The 24,185-nt window shown below is 42.5% G+C and overlaps 1 protein-coding gene across 3 annotated transcripts in view; it reads right to left on the bottom strand.

Moving 5' to 3' along the window:
* The window catches only part of CTNNA2 (catenin alpha 2), a 547,409-nt gene that overhangs the window by 423,239 nt on the left and 99,985 nt on the right, over window positions 1-24,185 (bottom strand). For all 3 annotated transcript variants that reach the window (XM_028744068.2, XM_028744067.2, XM_028744069.2), the window contains exon 4: window positions 6,025-6,191. In XM_028744068.2, coding sequence (XP_028599901.1) covers window positions 6,025-6,191 — 167 coding nt within the window. The remainder of the gene's footprint in view (window positions 1-6,024; window positions 6,192-24,185) is intronic.

The raw sequence follows: 24,185 nt of genomic DNA, 5'->3' as shown, positions 1-24,185 counted from the left end.
ACTACAAGTCTCGGCTTATCTGTGTTTTTTTTGTCCACAAAAAACACTGGGCTGCCCCCCACCGCTCTGGACTCTCTGATGAAACCTCGCTTCAGGTTTTTGTCAATGAACTCCCTCAACTCCTGCATCTCCCTGTCTGACATGGCGTACAGCTTGCCCACTGGGAGTTGGGCCCCAGGGAGTAGGTTGATTTGACAGTCAAAGGGTCTATGCGGCGGCAGTTTGTCTGCTTCCCTTTCGCTGAATACATTGCTCAGATCTGCGTATTGCGGGGGCACCTTCCCTTTATCCATTACTTCCATCCCGGCTAGGGTGACTCTGGCTCCTCCCGGAACCTTCCCCTGCTTGCAGTGTTCTAGGCAATGCGCTGACCCAAAGGAGACCACCCTCTGATGCCAGCCCACTAACGGATCGTGTAGCGCCAGCCAGCTCATCCCCAAAATGATGGGAGCTCCTCCCAAGGTGGCCACATTAAACGCTATCCGTTCGGTGTGCCTTGCCACCCTCATTATCATCGGGACAGTCTGTTGGCTAACTTCTCCTCCCAACAGCTCTCTGCCGTCAATCGTGGTCACCTGCAAGGGGTTACTTAAAGGGATGGTCTGTATCTGGTGCTCAGCTGCAAACTCCTTACTCATGAAATTACAGGAGCTGCCTGAATCCAAAAGCGCCTTGATCTGTAGTGGGTGTCCGTTTGGCAGCTCTAGCAACACCTCTATCACTAAAGCAGGTCTGGGAGGTTCTGGCGTGGGCACTTTCACTGCTCTTTGGCCTGGCTGCTGTGCCCCGACGGTGGCAGCCAGGCGTTGGCTTTTACTTGCTCCTTGCTTTCCTCCTCCTTTTCCCCAACAGCTCCTGCCATCCCTTGCCATTCCTTTCTTTGTGGGCAGACTCTGGCAAAGTGCCCTGGCTGTTGGCAGAGATAACATTTCTTTCCCTCCTTCTTCCGCCCTTCACTGGGATTTGAAACTGCGCGCGCCCGCGCTGTTCCAACTTCCATCGGCTCTGCCGGCGGGAAAGGTGGCTCTGGAACGTCTGGAATGCGGAAATCCCTCCAACGTTCTCCTTTCCCTTCCCGCCTTTCCAAAGCCCTCGCTTCCTGGCGCGCTCCTATGGCCAGCGCGGATTTGGTCAGCTGATCCATAGACTCCGCCCTGGGCCCCCGGGAAAGTTCATCTTTAACGGCCGAAGAAAGCCCCTCTTCGAAAAGCATCTGGATGGGTTCCGCCGATAGGTCCCACCCCAATTTATGAATCAACATAGTAAACTCAGTCCAGTACTCACGGACAGATCGGCTCCCCTGTTTGCAAGCCATTAACTGCCTTCGCACCACTCCCTGCTCAATGTCGCTGGAAAACATCAGGTCCATGGCACGAAAAAACTTCCTCGTGTCCTTTAGGATCTCATTATTCACTGCCATCAGGGGTCTAACCCAGTCCTTCGCCCCCGATTCGAGATGGCCAATTACAAAAGCCACTCGCGACTCCTCGTCGGGGAAGTCATCAAACTGCAGGTTGAGAGCGTATTGCATCTCTGTTCTAAAGGCATGATAGTTTCTGGGATCCCCCCCGAATTTCTGCACCAATCCTGGCACCTTTCTGGCGAGTGGGGTGGTTTTCTCCTTTCCCTTCTCTGCATCCTGAGCCCTCCTCTCCTCAAGCCTCGCCGTTTGCATGGCAAGCTGGATTTCCAACGCCCTGTACCTTTCTTCCAGGCTTGGACCCCCTCCAGCTGCTCCTGCTCCTCCGGTTCCGGCTGGGTCGCTCATGATGCCTCTCCCTGCACAAGCTGGCTTTCGGGGACTTTCGGATTGCTGTGATGGGATGATGAGCTGCTTGTGCGTAAAATGCAAGTCCCTCAGAGTTTGATCAGGTTTTCAAACCTCTGCCTGTGACGGAGCCCCTCCAGCATGGCTGCGTCAATCGCTAGCAGAATCCGAAAGTGGTTGCTTTCGGAATCGTTTCCAACATAAAAGCTCCTTAACGGAAACACGTCTCCTGGACTCTCGGCGTGACAGTTTCCGGCGAGGAGTGGGTGTCCCTATAGGAGGTCCTGAGACCTCCCCACTGTTTTCGCTGGAAGCGTCTCTGAGCCATCCCTCCGACTCACTTTCCCTTGGAGTTCCTGATCTCCCCCTACTGGTTCCCTCTTCAGCTGCTACGTCTCTCTCAACCTCAGTGAGCCTTTGCACCTCCTGTCTTTCCGATGGCAGTTCCCTGACACCATGCTATCCCCTTTTTATGTGTAATAGTTTATGAACATCTCCTTTGGCACAATGAACAGTTCTACTGTACTCGGTTGATGTTCTCTAACTTAAAGGTGATGATATGTCTACCTGCCTGTCATATTGATGCAGAAAGTTCTTGAAGTGCACCGGCCAATTTTATCCATCCCAAGTTTCGCTCAAAGAATTTGATTATTATTACTACATTATGTGATGCGGGATTAGCAGAGCTGAAGAGAACTCTTAAAGTGGCTTAGAACTACAGTGGTACCTCAGTTTTTGAACGTCTCCATTTCAGTGTGAACACCACAAACCTGGAAGTAAATGCTTCGGTTTTCAAAAACGCCTCGGAAGTTGAACATGCCACACAGCTTCCACTGAGTGCAAGATCCTGAGGACTAGCTGTCAGCTACTGAGTTTTCAGTTTTCAAACATTTCAGAACTCAAACAGTCTTTCGGAATGGATTACGTTTGAAAACCGAGGTACCACTGTAATATACACACATTGGTAGAAGGCTTCTAATGGGGTCAGGAGACTAAAGGTTCTCAGCACATCTAATATCTAGAAGCCACAGCACACTGAACTTAACTCACACATCTTTCTCTCTCATATATAGATGCATTCACTTATTTTAATTGTATAATGGGACCTCCCCATGGTTAGTGGGGGCAATGCACATCCAAGTGTGAAGAAAGTGAAAGAACCTTCCACTCTATATTATAAATAACTCTAAAGAGTTTCTCACAATCTTGCTGCTTTTCACTAAGTATGGAACCTCTAGAGGTTATAGAAGTGCTGTTATATTAGTTTAAATTTGTACCTTCCTCCCAAAGGAGCCTAGGGTGCAAACAAACGAGATAAAACAATTAAAAAAATTAAGCCACTTAAAAATAATTCCATTGTAGATGCAGACTGGAAAAGATCTCAGCTTAAAAGGCTTTTTTGGAAGAGGAAGGTCTTCAGCAGAAAAGAGAATAGAAACAGTGCCTGTTTAATATTTAACTGGGTGGAATTCCAGACTGGAGCCCAATTCCTATATTCCGTAGAATGAACCACCTGATTAAGATGATCTCTGCTTGAGACCCTCGCCTGCAGAGTGTAGTGATCTACCAGATAAGGGGTGAGGTGAACTTCCAGGTAATTACATAGCAAAATGGTTCATGCAACTCTGTCAATATTAGAAGATATGAATAAATATTGCGAAGTAATGAAAGTAGCTATTTGTTGTTGAAGCAGATTGTACTTGCTTGAGGATCTTGAGATCTGAAGTCTAAACCTGGTCTACTTTATGGTAGTTCACATCTTCTCACAGTTCTTACTCCAGCAAGGCAGAGGCCTGCGGCACAAGAGATGTGGAAGGAATCTAGTCAAGGTAGGATCCAAAATTATGTTAGTGTCTCAGCTGGGTGGTCTGTATAGAAAGTTCTATCTTAATATTGGGCTGTCTTCAGTGTTCCATAAGCTTAGATCTACTACTGCAGTGAAACTTGTGTTTCCTCTCCTAGCCCTGCATACCAACCAAATCTAATGTAGAAGGTCCCCCAATTCTAGGGGGTGGGAGCTGGAGAGGGCAGGAGTGAGAGTGGAAGCTCCATTGTACATATACAATGTATATGAGTATGTAAAGGTTGGCATTATAAATGTGTTAAATAACTGACTATTGCTGAAATATCCAAAACTAACTTGAAACAGCTGTAATAACAAATTAATGTTTACAAGTTAGTTAAAGTAATCCAAATTTTAAATAGTGTAAACAAAATATAATTAAGTGGATGATGGTGATTTACAGAGATTCTTGAAAGGAAAAAAAAGTGATTACATATTTTCCTTTCCTACCCTGCCAGTAAGTGTTCCCAAATATTAATGTGTCATGATGCCCACAAATTAATCAATCAAGTCTAGCAATATGAGGGCTGTAGATAAGCTATAAAAACTGAGTTCTGTAATCACAACCATGTCCTTCAAGCATTTGTATGAAAGGGGATTGAGGCCAAACAAAGACTTTGAAAGTCTGCAGCGTCAAGAGATTGTGTGAGTTGGACCAGTCTTCATTAGGAAATGAAAAATATGGTCACACGTGCATTGCTAGCTGTGCAAATATTTATAGGGTAATGTGGTTGATTTTTGAGTAAAAAAGCAATGTGTTCATTAAAGCATGGACTGTCACCTTCCTGCAGGAGAGGATTTGGCATTTTCCATTGCAAACCCTAGTTCTGGAGAATTCAAGAAGAGTCTGCCTAGCTCTCATTCCAAGCTAAAGGTTGCAACGCATCATTGCCTCGGAAACAACATTCTACTGCCATTTGAAGGGGGAAAGGAAGGGGGCAGGGGGGGATCTGATCAAGAAAATAAAAGATTATAAACATTCTGCTCAGTCCAGTTTACACAACAGATCTTCCGCCAGCAGCACAATTAGCAATGCTCAGTTATGAAGAGAGGAATGGGAAAATCAATCATTACACTGGTTAGCTCCAATTACAAAGCATTTTGTTACATGCCTCTGTAGGCAGGAAGGCAGACAGTGGCAAACCAAATACAAACCCACAGTAAATCATTTGCCACTCTGCAATTCCTCTGCGGTTTTCATATTTTTTCCCCATCTTTGATGATTCATTAAGCACTCGCTGTTTCCATCTCCAATCAAAAGAGTTCTGACATTTGGATGTAATTAATTTCATACTGTGGCTCACAGGCAAAAGCACACTGCTGTGCTTTAATTTTACCACAAGAGGGTGGTAAGTCTACAGCTTCCTTATGTTACAGGACAGTCTGAAAAGCAGCTCTCAAAGAAGCACACACAGTGTGCACCTGTTACGGCTAAACCACTTTCCCCACGCCCCAATAAGAAAATGAAGATGAGCCCTGCTGGATCAGAGCAAAACCCTGTCTAGTCCGGCATCTTGTTTTTCCACAGGGCCAACAATGTGCCTCTGAACAGCCCACAAAGCAGGAAGTGAGGACTGTCCTCTCTCCTGTTCATGGTCCTCAGCAACTGGTATTCAAGGCTGCTGCCTTCAATTCTAGGGGTAGCATAAAGCTATTGTGACTCTACATTAATTTGTCTGTGGCTTATTATGCACGTGAGGCCAACTATGGTCATTCCATTTTTTTAATGTGATAATGTCCACAAGGCAATGACAACACACTACCGGAAAGGCACCTGCATAGCCCAGTGATGCATTACACATAGTACGCATGGATTAGTCATGTAATAATATGTGTGGATGTCTGTATTAATTCATGATATGGCCAGTGTAACAAAGCAAAAAAATAGCTGTCATTATTGTTTTACATAGACATTAAATGAGCATAACAAAATCCATTCTCAGTTTGAAACTTTAACCAAGCATGGTGAAAAAGCAATGGCTTTTCAGAGAACACATAGTAATGTTGAATAGGTGTGTCTGATGGAGCGTCTGAATACATCCCAATGGGCTCACACTTAAATTCCCGCTCCCCATGACTCTTACTACCAATTCCTATCTGTGATGCACTTCTGCATTCAAACAAGTAAATACAGTACTCAGCTGCCAAGCCGAACCCCAAGGAATAGATCCAGCAGTGGCCATGCAGAATTTCCCCCACTACCAAACAGAAGTAAGCCAGAGTTATGCCTAGGAAGCAATACTGGTGGGATACTTGGTTTTGATGATGATATTTCTCCGAAATATTTGCAACTACAAAATACAAGCCCCATATAAACCTGGTTGTCCTTCCTTTGTATGTAGCATACCATATCCCTTCCACCACTTGCTCATCACAGTGCATACAAGAGCATAACGTATTGAAGAAGTCTTACGATTTTCAAGTGGGACAAAAGCCTCATGACATCCGCCATGTCAGCCAGGATGAGCAGGCGAGTGACAGCTGAGAGCAGAGCCCGTGCTGCCCGGACCATGGTGCCTCGCTTGACAGAGGAACAGGGATCATCGGCAAACTCTGACGAAGCAATTCTCATCGTTTCACCTGGAGGGCAATTAGAAAGAAGCATGTTTGAAAAGCTGGTTACAAAAGCCACTTCTTACTCCCTGCTTCTTGAAAAATGTACAAGACAATAACGAAAAATGAAATTCTTCCAGAAGCACTATGGTACCCAATACTAAAGAATTAATCATAGTTTCAAGTTGTTTTATTATTGTGATGGCCTGGGAATACGATTCAGAGGCTGAACCGGAGGAACCCCAGCCTGCACAGGAGTCCCCGCCTCCAGGGCCGGCTGAGCTGGGGCAGGGCCTTGGATCTGAAGCGCCTGCACCTGTGCCGGATCCTCAGGAGCAGGCACCAGGTGAATCCACTCTGGCTCCGGAGGTGATTGAGGACACAGTGCCTACAGTGCACCTCTCCCAGCCCTGTCAGGGGAAGGTGAGTCTCCCCCTGGGTCCAGTAACCCTCCAGCCTCTCCTGAGCTGCAGAGGCTCAGGGCAGAGAGGTGGAGGGAACTGGTTTCTCCCAGGAGGAGTGCTCGCCTTAAGGCCAGGAGAGGTGGGTCTCCTGGGGAGCCGGGACTGCCCCTGGCCTCAGAGAAGATAAAGGCCAGTCAGCCCGGTCCCAGGTTGTGGGAGCAACGTCGTTGAATACCTGCTTCTGCCCGGACCCAGGCCTGTTCTTCCAGAGTTCCCGTCCCCGCCCGGCTTCCTGCTTCGGACCCCGCCTCGTTCTTTGTGAACTGTTTCCAGACTCGTGACCCAGGACCGGACTTTGTCCACGCCAAGGGTAACCTCCCCCCCCCCCCCGGGACCAGCACAATTATTTTATTATTTGATTTATTTATTTAATTTATATGCCGCACTATACCTGAAGGTCTCAGGGCAGTTCACATAAAATATCAAATACATAAAATAAAAACAACAACCCAATTAAAAAAAAACCCAAAAGAGCCAGCATTTTTGAAAGGGTATAGGATGTAGATCAAGTCAGGCAAAGGCCTGGTTTAAAAAGAACGTTTCTGCCTGGCACCTAAAGGTGTATTGTGAAAGCGCCTGCTCTCAAGAACTAGCCACAGCGGCTGCACTCTGAATTATTTGCAAGGAGGCAGTTCAAACAAAATCCTATATTTTGCTGATGGTAATGGTTTGTTCTGCTGTGCCACTCTGTCATAAAAGCCGCTTAATCTTTGCAAACAAAGACAGACAGGATTGGGTTACTGTTATTTGCTCTTGGACTGGTAAACATCTATGAGCTGCCACAAGGGCAGCGAAAAGTATGGCAACACTTGCCAGACTTTGGAATACACTTATCCTAGTATCAGTTTGAAGGCTGGTTCCTTTGCTGCCTCTGGGAGACACGCAACCAGTTTTATCAGTTGCACCCTAGAATTAATGCGTGTGTAATTCTTAAATCACGACCTTAAAACATATACACACCACTCTAAAGCCTGCCCAACACAATGATTTCAGATGCTGCACTAGAAAGGTAGGTGACACACCCTATCCAAAGCAACTGGGGATGGGGGGCAGGGAGTCTTAGGACTGAACAGGAGAAGAGCTTTTCTTCAGAAGACAAACAAGGTTCCTTCTTCTTCGCATGATGTCAGTCTGAATCGGATGACACAGAAACTTTCAACTGTTTTCTTTCCTTACAAAGTGTCATTTTAGGGCCCAAATAGAGGGTTAAAATCAGTTTCTCAATGACTTTAAAAAAAATAATAATTAAAAAATCAGCCACAGGGGATGGTGAACCTAACCAGAGCAGTGAAGGAGGACTGATTTTCTTTCTGCTCAATTCATTTCTACAGTTGAAATTGTGTGTTCCCCAAGCTGGTTTGTAAAATATGCTTCTTCTCTGACACAGTTTTTAATGAGTCTCTGAAGTTCATCTTTTCAGCCGAGCTCAGAAGAACTCTTGCCAAAATCTCGAATTAATATCTGGTAGATACTGTGTTACATTTCGCTCTGTTATTGTATAAACTGTGAACCAAAAGTGTTGATCCAATGAGAAGATTATTTGTATACTGTAAGTTTGCAAATTAGTACCAAATACCACAAACCCCAGGAAAACCAACATTTCCCTATGTACCCCTTAGTTAGTAGAATCTAATAGCAGACATTATTATTATGACTACTACTTCAATTTCATACCCATCCTTCACCACAAGGTCTCAGGGTGGGTTACAGAAATGTAAAAAATACAGTATCTAATATAGTTTAAAACAAATTACAGTCACAAGAACATTCTGGGTCCTTAAAAAAAATAAATCTCAAGTGTCAAAACCCAGAGTATAGGACACAAATTACATAATGAAAGTGACAGGCACACCTCTTTGGCAAGGGAATTCTACATCTTAGGGGCTATCACAGATAATGTCCTCTCCTGATCTCTACCCTGAACTTCTACCAAGACTCTGCTCATCTTAACACCCAAGAGTGTAATTAGGGAAGGAAGTGGTCTTTCGTAAAATTGTAAATTTATTTCTCTGCATCACACAGAGGTTTAGTAGAACAGCATTCTTTTCTCTACAATCCAATTTTATCTTGGTAGTATATAGAGGCATTAGAAGTGCATTTAAATAAAATATTACACAGAAAGCAGTACAAATAGCCCTTAGGACAGACACAGGCATTTGAAACTGAGAACTACATCCAATAAATGATTCTTTCCCTTGGTACTCAATTTGAAGTTTAATTATTGCTATATTTTGTGTAGCCCAGAGTACAATTTGAATCAATACATAAGGGTACCAAGATGTTACTTTTCTCACTCTTCATTCTTGAAACTGCGCTTCAAAAGAAATAAACTGAATCCATTATATTTTCAGCACCCATATGTACAAATCAGCTTGATAAAAATGTGTGTTGTCTCAACATATCTTTCAGGGTAGGAGGGAATAAAATTCTTGATTAAATATTAAACATTATAAAATATTAACAAACATTAATTTGCAGTTAAGCAGTGGGGAAATATTCTGAATAAAGAAAATTACTGTCATTGTGGAAGCACACACACATTCTGTTCTTGTCTCTAAAGAAAAGCTGATGGAACTCTAGAAACAAGAGCAAATGGACCAGGCTAGGTCTGTCCTAAAAATAAGTAAATCATTGTTCTTTTGTCTAAAAACTAGGGAGATTTGAAGAATTTTCTCACAGAAGAACTGCAGAGTTACCCAGGCTTTTGACACCTTTCTTGAAACAGACGCTGACGTTTCCCTCAGAGGCGGGGGTTTTTTTAAGAACCTACAATTCCCCTAGTACTTTTGTCACTATCCCATGCCAATTATTTTCTGCTGCTCAGTCCATGGCTGCTATAGCTGTCATCGCCATTACTGTGGCCTCCCATATACCAAGGATCACCCGCTCCGATCCACATGGTCTCGCAGTTAGTGGCACAATACTGGACAACATTGTGACACACAGAATGTGGCAATGTCATGGCAGCACTGACAATGCACACTGCATCTAGAGAGGAACAAATGAAACAAACACAAATATTAATATAAAAAGACTGCTGCCTTTGATGTCCAACTTGAGTCTTAATTTCATTGCTCATTTTCCAAACAGGATGTGGATCACAGTGTCCATCCCTTGCCAATTCAGGAAATCCATTATGATAGCATCCCTGATACGTGGCCATCTAATCTCTCACAAAAAAGAGGCTTTCACCTTCCTCAACATCAGAATTATATCTAACAAGCTTCGTATTTTGTTCCCCCAGCCAGCCACAATGAGTTTTGAAGAGGAAGAATTTTAAAAAAAAAATTTATACCCTACCCTCCCTGGCCAGAGCTCAGGGCGGCTAATACCAGTAAAATTGCAATAAAAACATAATGGGGGGGACCAATTTAAAATACAGGTTAAAATACAAGTTAAAATGCAGCCTCATTTTAAAAGTAGGCCATAGATCAAAACCATGAGGAAAACATAAGGGTCAGACTGAGACCAAACCAAAGGCCAGGTGGAACAGCTCTGACTTGCAGGCCTTGCGGAAAGATGTCAAGTCCCACAGGGCCCTAGTCTCTTGTGACAGAGCATTCCACCAAGTCGGGGCCAGTACTGAAAAGGCCCTGGCCCTAGTTGAGACCAATCTAACCACCTTGCGGCTTGGGACCTCCAAAGTGTTGTCATTTGTGGACCTTAAGGTCCTCTGCGGGGCATACCAGGGGAGGCGGTCCCATAGGATACATAGTGCCCAAAGTTCCAGTAGTTAATATGTTACAGTAGAAAAAGATAAAGGGCAGGGCCTCCAGTTCCTGAACTGCACTCGCTAATACATTCTTTGAAGCTGTAAAGATTGAAAGCACATTATGAACTGCAGAAGTTTATTCTTGTTAAAGAGCTGACATCATAATTTAAATATGTACGATTGATTTTATACTTTTGGAAGCTGTCAAATTGGTGCAGATCTCTACAGACTGAAAGAACTTAAATTTACGTGAAATAATGAGCACCAGAATTGAATTATACAACCAGGAGTTGCTGAGAATACTTAATCAAACACAATCAAGATCTTCTACATTCTTGGAACCAGGGCTGTACTGGGTGGGATTGCATGGTACATTTGTGAGACTACACCAGCACCCATGCTGGCTAGGGCTATTGGGGGTTGTAGCTCAAAACCTCTAGAGGGCACCTGGATGGCAAAGGTTGGGCTACACTCTCTCAAGCCTATTCCAAGAAACATATTGTTTGGATATGTTTCACCCTTACCCCCTTCTACCCTAACAAAAGTATATATTAGAAATTATATAAGCCCTCTTGTCAAAATCCTGGGAAGAGTTAATATAGTTTCAATATAGCTGTACAGAAAATGAAAATAAACATGATACTAACTTGCTCTACACAGAATTGTCTGATAACTTAATCAGGAGTTTTGGCATAGTGAATGCCAGCAGTAGACGAAAGAATGAGGCAAATTAGGACCACCCACTCCATTAATAATATTAAAACGAAATTGTATGATGCATACTGGAATCGAAATGCAGCCATGAAGAACAGGTGGTGACCTTGGGCCAGTAATTGCCAGCCCGAGCTCATTAGAGGAAGGCTGAGATACAAATGTGAAGCTAACTCAAAATAATAGAAGCAAGAAGCCAGAGTCTCTGCCCTGGATTGGCCTTGCTTTGATCCAATGATAGTGCCTCTGTCTTGGCCTCAACTAGATCTAAGCAGGCCTGCAAAATTATCTTGCCTGCAGTTAGAGCAGAATGCAGCAGCAAGACTGCTTGCAGGGGCAGCTTACCACTAACATATAACACTGGTGCAGAAAGCTCAGCACTGACTGCTGCCAGGCTGCCAAGCTGGTTTTAAAGTGCTTGTTTTGACTACAGCCCTCGATGGCTCGGGACTCAGGTATCTGAAAGATCACCTGCTCCCTTTTACAGCTGCCTGGATTTTGAGGTCGTAGTGGGGTGTGCTTCTCATGATGCCACAGGTCTCTCAGATACAGTATGTGGCCCCACAACTCTGGACTGCCCTCTTTTCTCAGCTGTGACTCTAACGAAGTTTCGATGCCAGGTAAAAATGTGGCGATTTACTCAAGCATCTTACTAAAGTGGCTGGTGTGGTTCAGCTCAGGGCCGGATTTAGGTTTGATGAGGCCCTAATGGCAGGCCTTTATATAGCAGGTGGGGCCCATTACTTACATCATAGGAGCCTACACAACACAAAACACTGTTGCTGTGTGTAGGTTTTATTTTATTTGTTTTTTATCTTATATTTTGGAAATGTACATCCAGGTTCCCCCCCCCCTTTATTTGTTGGGGGGGCTTCCAAGAGAGTGGGACCCTAAGCCATAGCATGTTTAGCTTATACGTAAATCTGGCACTGGTTCAGCTATTAGTATATTTGTTTTTATATGTTGCATTTAAATGAAATGTTTTTCTGATGGGAGTTGTTGCTGTTATTGATATTAATATTTTGTAGCTTTATTTTAGATATTATGGTTTATGTGAAAATTGTTTCCATTTGGTTGTGTACTTTTTGATGTTTTTATTGTTTATAACTACTTTTGTTATGTATTAAGTATTTTTTTCATGTTGAAAGCTGCCTTCAGCATGATTTTAACTGTGTAAAGGCAGCGTACAAATTATGTATGTATGTATGTATGTATGTATGTATGTATGTATGTATGGACTTTAGTGTTCTTCACTCTGGGATTGTGTGAACCATGATGAATGCGCTAGAAATGCAATCAATCAATAAATTGCATTCTTTCTACTTTTATTTTGAAGACTAAACCTGTAACACAGAGGTGTATGTGCATAATAAAAGTAATTTGTGACACATGCCAGACACTTCGTTTTAAGCATAGCACTCAGCCAAGCTCAACAGAAAATTTAATTTAACACATATGTAAATTAAAAAATGAATGACATTCAAGTAGGGGAGAAATGAGTCAACTGATTTTCTTGTAGATTTTAAAATAAACTAGGTGATGTGGCTTTATTATAGAGGCAGGATGCATATCAAGTAGTCCTAGAGCATTTTGAAAATCTAGTGAGAGAGGGGGAAAACATTAATAAAATGGTACAAGCTCCACACCTCAGCAATTCTGCCTTTGGAAATAAACAGAAATAAACCTACTTAAGAAAAAATAGGGCAAAGCTTAGCACAGGTGGAGGATATATATATATTTTTGAAAAAGAAATCTGCGGTTCTCAGCCATCTTTCCACATTATCTCTTGGCACACTGGTAGTATGAGACATTAGAAAACATCTAATGTTGCAGAAGAGGTTGAAGGGTCTGGTTAGAAAAACAAAAACTATTTTTTTACTGGAAAATCCACAGCACGCAAGAGCCGACATGTATACAGTGATTTAAAAATTAATCTAAACTAATGAGTATTTTCGTGAGCTGCTAAGAAGACTGTGTTTTCTAGAGCTAGACATACTGTACAGTATATGGCCTCTTTAAATTCTCCACCCTGTTTGTAGGGAGAAACTAGGAGGCTATTTCACTTGATTTATCCAGGAAAAGGAAAAGATTTTCAACAGTTTCTCAGGGTGGGGCTTATCACTGGCAACAGCAAAGCTTCTTCTGGGAAACTTTGGCAGTGGAAAGGTCTTCCTTAGGAGGTTGTAGACTCTACTTCCTTGAAGGTTTTTAAGCAGAGATTGGATGGCCATCTGTCATAAATGCTTTAGCTGAGATTCCTGCATTGCTGGGGGTGGACTAAATGATCCTTTGGGTCCTTTCCAGTTCTACAATACTATGATTCTACTCTGAGGAGCAGAACTCTAAGTGACTGACAGGGAGAGCAAAACCCACTACCTCATTTGCATTTTTAAGGGGAACACATGGTGGCATAAGGGTTGGCTTTGGCTTGAGTCTGCAACTTTAGACCACTCAGCATCCAATATTTTATGCTATAGAACCAATCAATGAAAAATCTGCAGGGATCTGCAAGAAAACCCATAAAGGACACAGGAGAGCTTGATTAATTATGAGCCATATGCAGTAGCTACTGGACAAGTTTATTCATCCTTATTTTTTCTCTCTCTTCCCGCATCTCCAAGAGTGATGTGAGCCTCCTTATTCTCTATTCTGAAGGCAGGTCAATCTTACCATATGTCTTCCCAGCTGTGCAGGCTGACCGGACAAGAAACAATTACCTCTCACCCTGTCTTAAGCAACACAAACTGGATCCTAGGTACTCCAAGTTAGTCACTCAGTTTGAACAGGAAAGGGACAGTCTTCTCTATTCTCTACATCACTTTGCTTTCCCATGGAGCCCAATGCAAGCTGGGATCCAATGTGGTATTTTTCTGTTCTCTTTACCTGTTCACACCCTCCCCCCCAACCTTTCTGCTAAGGACATAAGTATTTGCTGCCAGGATGCTTTTTTTGTTGTTTAGTCATGTCCGACTCTTCATGACCCCATGGACCAGAGCACGCCAGGCACTCCTGTCTTCCACTGCCTCCCGCAGTTTGGTCAAACTCATGCTGGTAGCCTTAGGGAGCACAATAATTTGTTTCCTAAACTGAGGGATGCTCATATGCTGACAGTATTCCTGCCTTACAACAAAAAAGACTGCAGGGTTGGGGACAGGGGAGAGAGAAAAGACATCCACCCACGATTGTCAGGTATAATAGCTCCAAACGTTACCAACACTTTCTATTTAATGAAGCTCAAGGTGCACCACTACTTTAAATAACAGTGATTAGCAATTCTTCTGACAATGATTCACACTCCCACTCTAACTTTCTAAATGCTAAGCTGCATCATTAACTTCCTTTAAATAGCTTCCATCTATTTGTCCCAGGCAACTCTTTAGAGCCATATCATTTTTTCTTTTGCTTTCCCTTTTCACAATGGCTGATGTACCATTATGTATTAAAAAGCTAGTAATGACTGAGTTGCATCAGGATCACAAAATCAACATCAATGTCAGTTAAAGATTATATAGCATATTGGATTTTCCTAAGGCTGTGAAACATTTTTAGATCCAATCACCCACAGCTTCACATAATGCACAGGCCATTAAATGTATAGATTTTAATTATCGTAACTACAGTCTTTCCCAGGGGAAGCTGGAGGAGAATGCAGAACTTGACGATCTATCAGGCCACAAAACTATCAACCTGATGTACAGCACCTCACAAATGTCACCTTGCCGTTAACAGCACAATTTTGTTCGGTTAAGCCTTAGCCAATACATTAATTCCATTCTTCATTATGCCTATGTACCATGCCTATATTTAGCTATGTTACAATTTACATGATACTGGTATGTACTGCTCCCTTTGTTTTATTTTAAAACCATATATTGAACAAAATAAACAGGATTAGCCTCAGCCTGAAACAGCAGAAATAGTTACAAGAAAAAAATCATGACCATATATATATATTTGGTCTGTCTCCTTTATCATCCCATCTTCTGCTTTGTTTTCTCGCTTCTTCCTCCTCATAATAAATCATAATAAATCAGTTTATCATCTGATCACAACCAATTGCTAGAAGACAGTGTCCAGATGACAGGAAGAGTTTTAAACTTAATAAATGTACAAACACCAACATTTATTCAAAGACTGCATCCTAGGACAAACACATTATTTCACTTAGATTCTGTTTATATGAGAACTGAGGGTCAGTACTCAAAGCCATCCTGTCCCAGTTCCAAGTTAAAACATTCTAGCTGTCGGCACACCTCTCCAGCTCACACAAAGTATAAATTCTAAAATACATATACCAGCAGACCGTAGCTCTAAACTTCAGCACATCAGACTGAGCTGTAAATAAAAAAAGGTAACGGACCCCTGACAGTCACGAACGACTCTGGGGTTGCAGAGCTCCTCTCGCTTTACTGGCCAAGGGAGCCGACGTTTGTCCACAGACAGTGTTTCTGGGTTATGTGGCCAGCATGACTAAGCCGCTTCTGGAGAAACCAGAGCAGCTCACAGAAATGCCGTTTGCCTTCCCGTCAGAGCAGTACCTATTTATCTACTTGCACTTTCACGTGCTTTTGAACTGCTAGGTGGCAGGAGCAGGGACCGAGTAACGGGAGCTCACTCCATCGTGGGGATTAGAACCGCCAACCTTCCGATCGGCAAGCCCTAGGCTCAGTGGTTTAGACCACAGCACCACCCGCATCCCTCCAAGCTGTAAATAAGTTTATGTAAACCAGAAATTCATTTAAATGACCTTTGATCATCTTTATATGAATGGTCCTTTGTGACTGAAAACTTGCAAACTTTAAGCAACAAGAGGCAAAGTATAGCAATAAGTATAATCATTTTCTGCATTTCATAACTCCCACTATTCTAAGAAGCAGTGCTTTTTTTCTCTAGAAAAATAGGTGCCGGTACTCACCATGAAGTTGTTACAGTTAAAAAGTGTGATGCTTACAACAAAAAAGATGTGCTGTTACTCACCATGAAGTTGTTAAAGTAAGTCCCACACTTTTTAACAACAAAAGAGGTGCTGGAACTGTGCACCCTTAAGTACCCTCTGCGAGGGAAAAGCACTACCTAGAAGTAACATTTCAATAAATGGGATGAAAATCACAAAGCATTAGCAATGGATCTTCGATTATTATTGAGATCTGTATGCAACTTTTGAATCCAAAATTACTGTTTCCAAGAATAAATAAGAGCCAGGTAAAATAACATTAAAACACAGCTGTATCATTACGAATGAATGAATGAATACAATAAAACATTCAAAGCAGTTAAAACCATCCAAATTATTGCTTATTAAAAACCCAGGCTAAAAATTGAACCATATTGACCCTGCTGTCTGAAACGCTAGACTAGAGTACAGGCAGTGACCCCTTTGTGCATGTCCAATTGACGTGTGACCGCCAATGTGTGGGTCCTTTTGGACCCAGAAGAGGGCAGAATGAGGGGCAGGGTGGGACGGGCTTATGTGCGCTCTGCTGATGTGTGAGGGGGGGCCAGGAATGGAACCTCTGCACAAAATGGTCACCCCCTGTATTATTTGATGGCTCTCTGAGGAATTGTTACCATATAGAAAAAGTCCTTACTCTGGACAGCTGCATAACCTCTGACAGTGTGAGCCTTGAAGGATTATTTATGATTGCAAAAAAACAGGCGACTTCAGGCAAGTGGCTCACTATTAGATATTTCATTGCTACATTAAGTTATTTGAAATCGCTACATGCAGGTTATTGTACAAGCAGGCACGCCTTATCATGGGCACAGTGCATGGCCGTGTCTGAAATATAAACACATCAGCACAGAAGAATATCATCACCTGACAAGGGCCAGCCACCTGAAGAATAAGAATAAGAATTTTTATTTTTTATTTATACCCCACACATCTGGCTGGGTTTCCCCAGCCACTCTGGGAACAATGGGAGGAACCACTCAAGAAAATACTTCCCATCTCCCAAGTATGACAAAATGGGAATTATTTAGCATGAATTTCTGTCCTCCAAGTCTCCTGCAGGCCCTTTGCCATCTATCTCCTTCTGGCGTCTGCAGACAGGGCCAAACTTATGTGCTTTTCCATGAGGAGGAGGAGCCCTGCCCTCTCAGGAACAGACTGGCAGAGGAAGACCTTTTGACCCTATTGAATCAAAAGGGTAAAAGAGGGACAAAAGTCTAATACCAGTTATCTGAACAGATGTTCTCATCCTCCCCCACATGCCCTTCAAAGGAATCTTAGAGCTGCAGAGCTGTGGATGATAAAACCCCTGGTGCGGTACAATATTCCATAAAGATTGTCAACAGTAACAGTATAAAAAAATGCTGGAAGCTTGGCCTGAGACAAACAAACTTATCTGTTGTTTTTTTTAATTTTATTTTTTTAAGAAGAATACAGGCTTGAGGTGTGGCATTTTATTATCTTTCATTAGTCAGGCATGCACTTCCAATACAATCTTTACCAGTCCTTCCACAAACTGTATTTTTTTCTTACTAAATAAAGAAGCAGCATTAGAACAATTCTCACACCAAAATCCAATGCCTGGAAAGGAAAGTCAATTTAAAAAATAGGTTGTTTATTGGCAAATCTTATAATAAAATAGCTTGAGGCACTAATGGAATGCAATCTTGTAAGGGTGTTTGCAAAATTGGGGGGGAGGGGAGGGAGAGAGAGAGAGAGAGACGAACTGCAGCGTAATGAAGTTGAATCAAGTGTATTGACTTCATGTACTAAGATTGAAATGGATACATAAATGTGCTAACCTTAAATGTGACATGCATATAATGGGAGCTTTTTCACAATAGCAAAAAGAAGTACACACACTTGAACGTCCTGTACAAGGCAGATTCTTATTATACTGCTTAGAGTATTGCTTTTACACTGCTACTTAAGGCAGATTATAGATCCCATTTTGTAGAGGAATATAATATGCCACACCTGTATCCTAGGCACAATAGCAATTGCTCTTTCATCCTGGCTGCAGTTCAATATGCAGTTTCGCTATCTAGATTTGCCAGAACACCTGTTAGCAACCTCTACAGAGGAGCAGTAATCACTTCCTAGGTCAGAACCACAGATTGTGTTCCTGTCTCGGCTATTGGGCAACAGTAGTCATGTGCCAAAATCTCAATTACATACTTTTCACACGGCCAGCAGCCGCTGCTACCCCAAAATTCACAACTACCTAGACCCGAAGTGGCCAACTCTCTGCAGGCCGCTTGGTTAGGCTGGTGGGGTTGTCTACCTGTCAATCACAATGATGTCATATGGCATCAGGTGATTGAAACTTTAAGCTGTGGCTGCAAATTAAGATTCGCCCTATATGGCCTGGTGGGTCAATGGAAAGCCACGGAAAGAGCTTTTTAAGGCCTCTGCCTGGCTTACCCAGCTCTGGGAAACTCGCATAGCTTTCACACCTCCTTCCCAGAGGCTGGTAAGGAAGGCAATGCTTTTACTTTTGAATAAAGCTTTTTTCTAAGGTCCTATTTACCCTTTTTAGCTCCCCACCAGGTTGCCCACCATAAAAATAGCTTTTTGAACCATCCGCCTTGCTTACCAGCCTTTGGAAAGGATGTACCCCAAGGCCCTCACATGACTATCCCAAAGTCTGCTACAGACAGGTAGGGATTGTCATGGGATGGGGGCAGTTTCAGAATTCCTGGCCTTAAGCAAGTTTGCCCTTGTGCTTGGACCCCTAGAACTGAACTGTTGCATAAGTGGCGGGCTCACTGTACATCATATCCAACCCATGCTCTGAAAGGAGAACAATAATGCCAAAAGTTGGATAGACCTCAAAATTGTCCCCAGTGTGGAGCAAGTGTTCAGTGAGGTGGAGATACCCTCGTGGGGGGGGGGGGGTTGAACGTTTCATGCATCTGCAGTTTGGGAGGTAGCATGTGTAGGTAGAGCCTAAAGGTAAAGGTAAAGGTACCCCTGACCGTTAGGTCCAGTCGCAGACGACTCCGGGGTTGCAGCGCTCATCTTGCTCTATAGGCCAAGGGAGCTGGCGTTTGTCTACAGACAGCTTTCGGGTCATGTGGCCAGCATGACTAAGCCGCTTCTGGTGAACCAGAGCAGTGCACGAAAATGCCATTTACCTTCCTGCCAGAGTGGTACCTATTTATCTACTTGCACTTGATGTGCAAGAGCTGGGACCAAACGACGGGCGTTCACCCCATTGTGGGGATTCGAACCGCTGACCTTCTGATCAGCAAGCCCTAGGCTCAGTGGTTTAGACCACAGTGCCACCCACATCCCTAGGTAGAGCCTACTTCTATATAAATCAGAAGATGGCATAATTAGTGTGGCAGCAGCAAGCGTGGTGTACTTCAAGAAATAAAATTTGGAATATTTCAAAGGGGGAAAAAACAAATGGGGTTGTTGAGACAGAAGGAGATGGAAACTTCAAGAAAGCCAAGGTCCACGTTTTGGAGTCTTGCTACAAAGAAATAATCATTTGTTTAAAAAATAAACAAGCATACCTGTCAGCTTGTAAGAAAGGTACATCCATTTTCTTGTTTATCAAGGCAAAAAACGGGGTGTTAGATTAAAAGAAAACACAATGAGCTGTAACAAGCACTGACCTAGTCTTGATTTCTGGTAAAATTTTAATATTTGACATTTTGCTACTGATAAAAATCAGAATTCTGTGGCAGCTTATGTTAATGCAAAATGGATAACCTTCTCTTATCAAGAGATGCATAATGCATAAATGCTTGAAGAATAGAACGTTACCAAAATAGTGATAACGGAACACTTTATACTCATTATTATTTTTACATATGCCATTACTCCTTGAAGAAACTGGGAGGAAGATGTGGCTTCCAAACAAAGGTTGGCAGGGAAGACACCTTAAACTGTCTACCTAATTCTGTAGCACAGTGGAAAAACTAAGATAAAGGATAATACCCCTACTAGACAAGAAGAAAATCCATAGATGTTATATTAAACTAAAAAACAAACTTTCCACCCCAAGCTCATTATTTGCTCTCAATGACAAAACTTTTGTTTTTTTAATAGTGTGTAGATTTGATAGCTTCCTAGTGCAATAGCTATAAAAATGTTATCACCTCCTAAAGGCAGGCAGGGGGTCCTGTCTGTTCTATTTGTGCTATGTTTGAAAGCTTTAGAAAGAAAGCACATCTGAAAATGAGGAAGAACTTATGGGATCATAAAGTGATAATGTTCAACATGTTCTCACTTGAAAGAGACGGAAACAACCCATGGTATTTCCTTGCAGAATATGAATGAAAGCCAAGTGTCCCTAGAGAGCTAGGCTGGATAGAGCACATAGGTCAGTTATTCTGGAGGGAAAACCCAGCACATGTAGTCCACAATCAATAAATCAATGTCACTTATAACGCAATCTAAGATGGTCCAGAGGCATAAAGGGAATAATACTGTGTAAACTAATAGAGTTATGTCCCTTCTGCTTCCTCAAAGTAAAGTTAACATTGTGAGGAGAGCAATGTGGGGTTTTTTTAGATGAAGGGGGAAAAGGCAGTATAAAGAGGAAGACAAAAACAAATCTACCAGCCCTATTTTAATCCAAAGGACAAATGCACAGTTGTGTTTAAGGCAGCAATCAAATACATAATTAATACGGAACAAAATCCATTTAAATCGGAATGATTTTCTTTTTGAATTAATATGCTTAGTTTAGGATTGTGCACTGCAAATCCCACTAATACCAGTAGGAAAATGATATGGAAAACACATGATTTGGGCATACAAATCTTACATCGCTCGCCCCAATCCTTATTCCACTCTGTACTGTCTAATTAGAATTCCAATTATAACTAAACAACAAATTTCCTGTTTTTCAATATTTTCTTCCCATGTGCCAAAAATTTTTTATGAGAAAGAGAGAAAACTCCAGAGTAGTACTAGTGAAATAAATGAGATATTAAATGAACAGTTAAGGCTTAAACCAGGGGTAGGTCAGCTGGTGTCCTTCAGATGTTATTGGACTACAAGTCCCATCATCCTATGCTGGCTGGGACAGATGGAAATTGGAGTATATCAACATTTTCCCACCCCTGATTTAAACTATTCATATGAACAAATATAAAATGCCAGTGCACTAGAGGCAAAGTTGTACATACATTTTACCATCCCCTCTCTAAAGGCCAGGAATTCTTGACACAGTACATTTCAATATAAATACCATCCCATAATCAGTGAGTCATTAGTACGAGCTCCTCAGCGCTGCCTGATACAGACCCAGCCAATGTTAATTATATAAGCATTGACACTTAGACACTCAGACATAATCAAGTGCTAATGTATATTATAAATACTTAATAACTTAACTTAAAATTGACAATGTTTGGAATACATCTCATTTCTATCATTTAAGCATGTAAATTTTGTGGGTCAAGGTTTAGAACCAGCAGCATATGTGCCTAATTAGATCCATCAGAACTCCCCATTGGCCCATGAGGTCGTTTTGGTCAAGCCACAGCCAACTGCCCTATAACTGACATCGGGTATGAAGCAGGTAAAGATGTTGATGGGCCAAAAGGGTGTTTGAAAGCCCCATAGCCTCCTTCACAGCACTTTGCGAGTCCCAACAATCAACTGATCAATGGGACTTGCGCAGCACTGGGCAGAAAATGGTTCACCTGACAAAGGCAAAGAATTAAAGCTTCTCTGCCCCCACACCAGGGTCCTGATCAGGTTCAGGCCACCTGCACCTGCAATTTGGAGAGGAAGGGAAGGGCTGAAGGCAAGAGCCATAATAATAATAATAATAATAATAATAATAATAATAATAATAATAATAATAATAATAATTTATTATTTCTACCCTGCCCATCTGGCTGGGTTTCCCCAGCCACTCTGGGCGGCTCCCAACAAAATATTAAAAATAGAATCAAACATTCAAAATTTCCCTAAACAGGGCTGCCTTCAGATGTCTTCTAAAAGTCAGATAGTTTATTTCCTTGACAGGAGGGCGTTCCACAGGGCTGGCGCCGCTACCGAGAAGGCCCTCTTCCTGGTTGCCTGTAACCTCACTTCTCTCAGGTGGGAACTGCCAGAAGGCCCTCGGTGCTGGACCTCAGTGTCCGGGCTGAACAATGCGGGTGGAGACACTCCTTCAGGTATACTGAGCCGAGGCCATTTTGGGCTTTAAAGGTCAGCACCAACACTTTGAATTGTGCTCGGAAACGTCCTGGGAGACAATGTAGGTCTTTCAGGACCGGTATTATATGGTCTTGGAGACCACTCCCAGTCACCAGTCTCATTGCTGCATTCTGGATTAGTTGTAGTTTCCGGGTCACCTTCAAAGGTAGCCCCACGTAGAGCACATTGCAGTAGTCCAAGCAGGAGATAACCAGAGCATGCACCACTCTGGCCAGACAGTATGCGGGCAGGTAGGGTCTCAGCCTGAAGGTAGGGCAGGTAGGGTCTCTCTACCAGATAGAGCTGGTAGACAGCTGCCCTGGACACAGAATTAACCTGCAGCTCCATGGACAGCTATGAGACTAGAGACTGTTCTTATGTGGGTGAGGACGCATGGGAGTTGCAGACTGATGTGCCCCCAAAACTCATTGCCCCCATCAGTGCTATTTTTCTAGAAAAAGAGGTGCTGGAACTCATCATCAACTTCTCCCTTGTTCTCTTAGAACGACAATGGTGCCCACCTGAGAGGTGCTGGAACTGAGCTCTGGCTGAAAAAAAGCCCTGCTCCCCACAGGAATGCAGTTCTTGGGAAGGAGGCATCCCACCCATTAGATTAGAAATTACTTCTTCATTATGGCATGTGCCCATGAAGAAATTCAGCAAAAAAGCAAGAAGTACCTTGAACTACAGTGAATCACACAAGGAAGTAAATCACTGTGCAAATGTTTCAGAATTTAGTTAGCACAAAAATTTGCACTCAAACAGACTGATTACTTTAATTTAAAGCAGTAGATGATGAATTGAGAAAAGGCAGCTTTGGCTTTTGCTCTCCCCTCATTAGACAACAAACTTTTAAAGTCTGTTTATCAAATGGAAAACAGTTCTGTGTTCTTGAGAAAGGTAAATTGAACATATCTCCCTCACCTCTAAGATCCCACACAATGTCTATTCATTTATCACAAGTGCTTTGTATCATCCTGGAACAGGTAATGTAATGCCTTTCACAATCTCCATTTTCTGAGAGCTGAAAGATAATTAATGGATTTAGAGAGAGTCTGAGAGGACTAACAATAGAATATTTGCATAGAGTGACATTTAGTGCACAATATTTCACAGAACGAGAACTGGCAAACCTGAATAACAATTGGAACTGATGGCAAATACTTAGAACAGGTTATGAATATTTCCCACAATAAAATATGATGAACGGTTATGGATACATCAACACTGGTCTTAATGATGATGCAGCCAAGTTTAATAAGGCGTCTTATTTAGAATTTCATAGTGGTCCAAATGAACCAACTTAAAGCAGGCTAGTCAGGAAAAGATATTTGGGTGCCGTGGGAGGTAGCAGCAAGCACATTGGCACCTGTGGGTGCCACTCTGGCAAGCACATTTTGGTAGCAAATTTCATTAAATTATGTATTTTATGAAGACATAGGTTGGAATCCTATGGAAACTAGGACAAAGAACAAAAATAGGTTGGAATCCTATGGAAATCCTATGGAAATCCTATGGAATCCTATGGAAAGTAGTTCCATAAACACAATGATTTCAAGCTGTGCAACACAACTTCTCTGCTCTCTCCTCATTGCACCCATGCCCCAAATCTGCTCTATGGGGTCCCCCCCAACCACCCAGATATGAGGAGGATATGAGGTGCATGAGGAGAGGAGAAGGAAGTTCCACTGCGCAAACAGAAATCCTTGAACTCACGGTACTACTTCGCTGGATACCACATATACTTTCTGTTGTCTGAAATTCAGTTCTAGTATTTTGGGGGAGAGAGTTCTCTTTTCCCATCATACATAAATTTTGCAAACCTATAAACTTTTTGTTTATAGAAAAAGACAACTAGAAAGGATATGAGAGAGGTTTGTGAAATTTATGTATGTTTCCTAGCTTTTGCTTATTGGCAAGATGCTCCTCCAACCTCTTAATTATTACACATCTTTCATTTCCAAGTTGTGGTGACCAAAAGACTACATAATGTTGACTGAAAACATGGTCATGCCATA

Source organism: Podarcis muralis, chromosome 9 (genome assembly GCF_964188315.1).
Source record: "Podarcis muralis chromosome 9, rPodMur119.hap1.1, whole genome shotgun sequence".
Taxonomy (NCBI): Eukaryota; Metazoa; Chordata; class Lepidosauria; order Squamata; family Lacertidae; genus Podarcis; species Podarcis muralis.
This window is presented reverse-complemented; position numbering and strand designations above follow the sequence as displayed.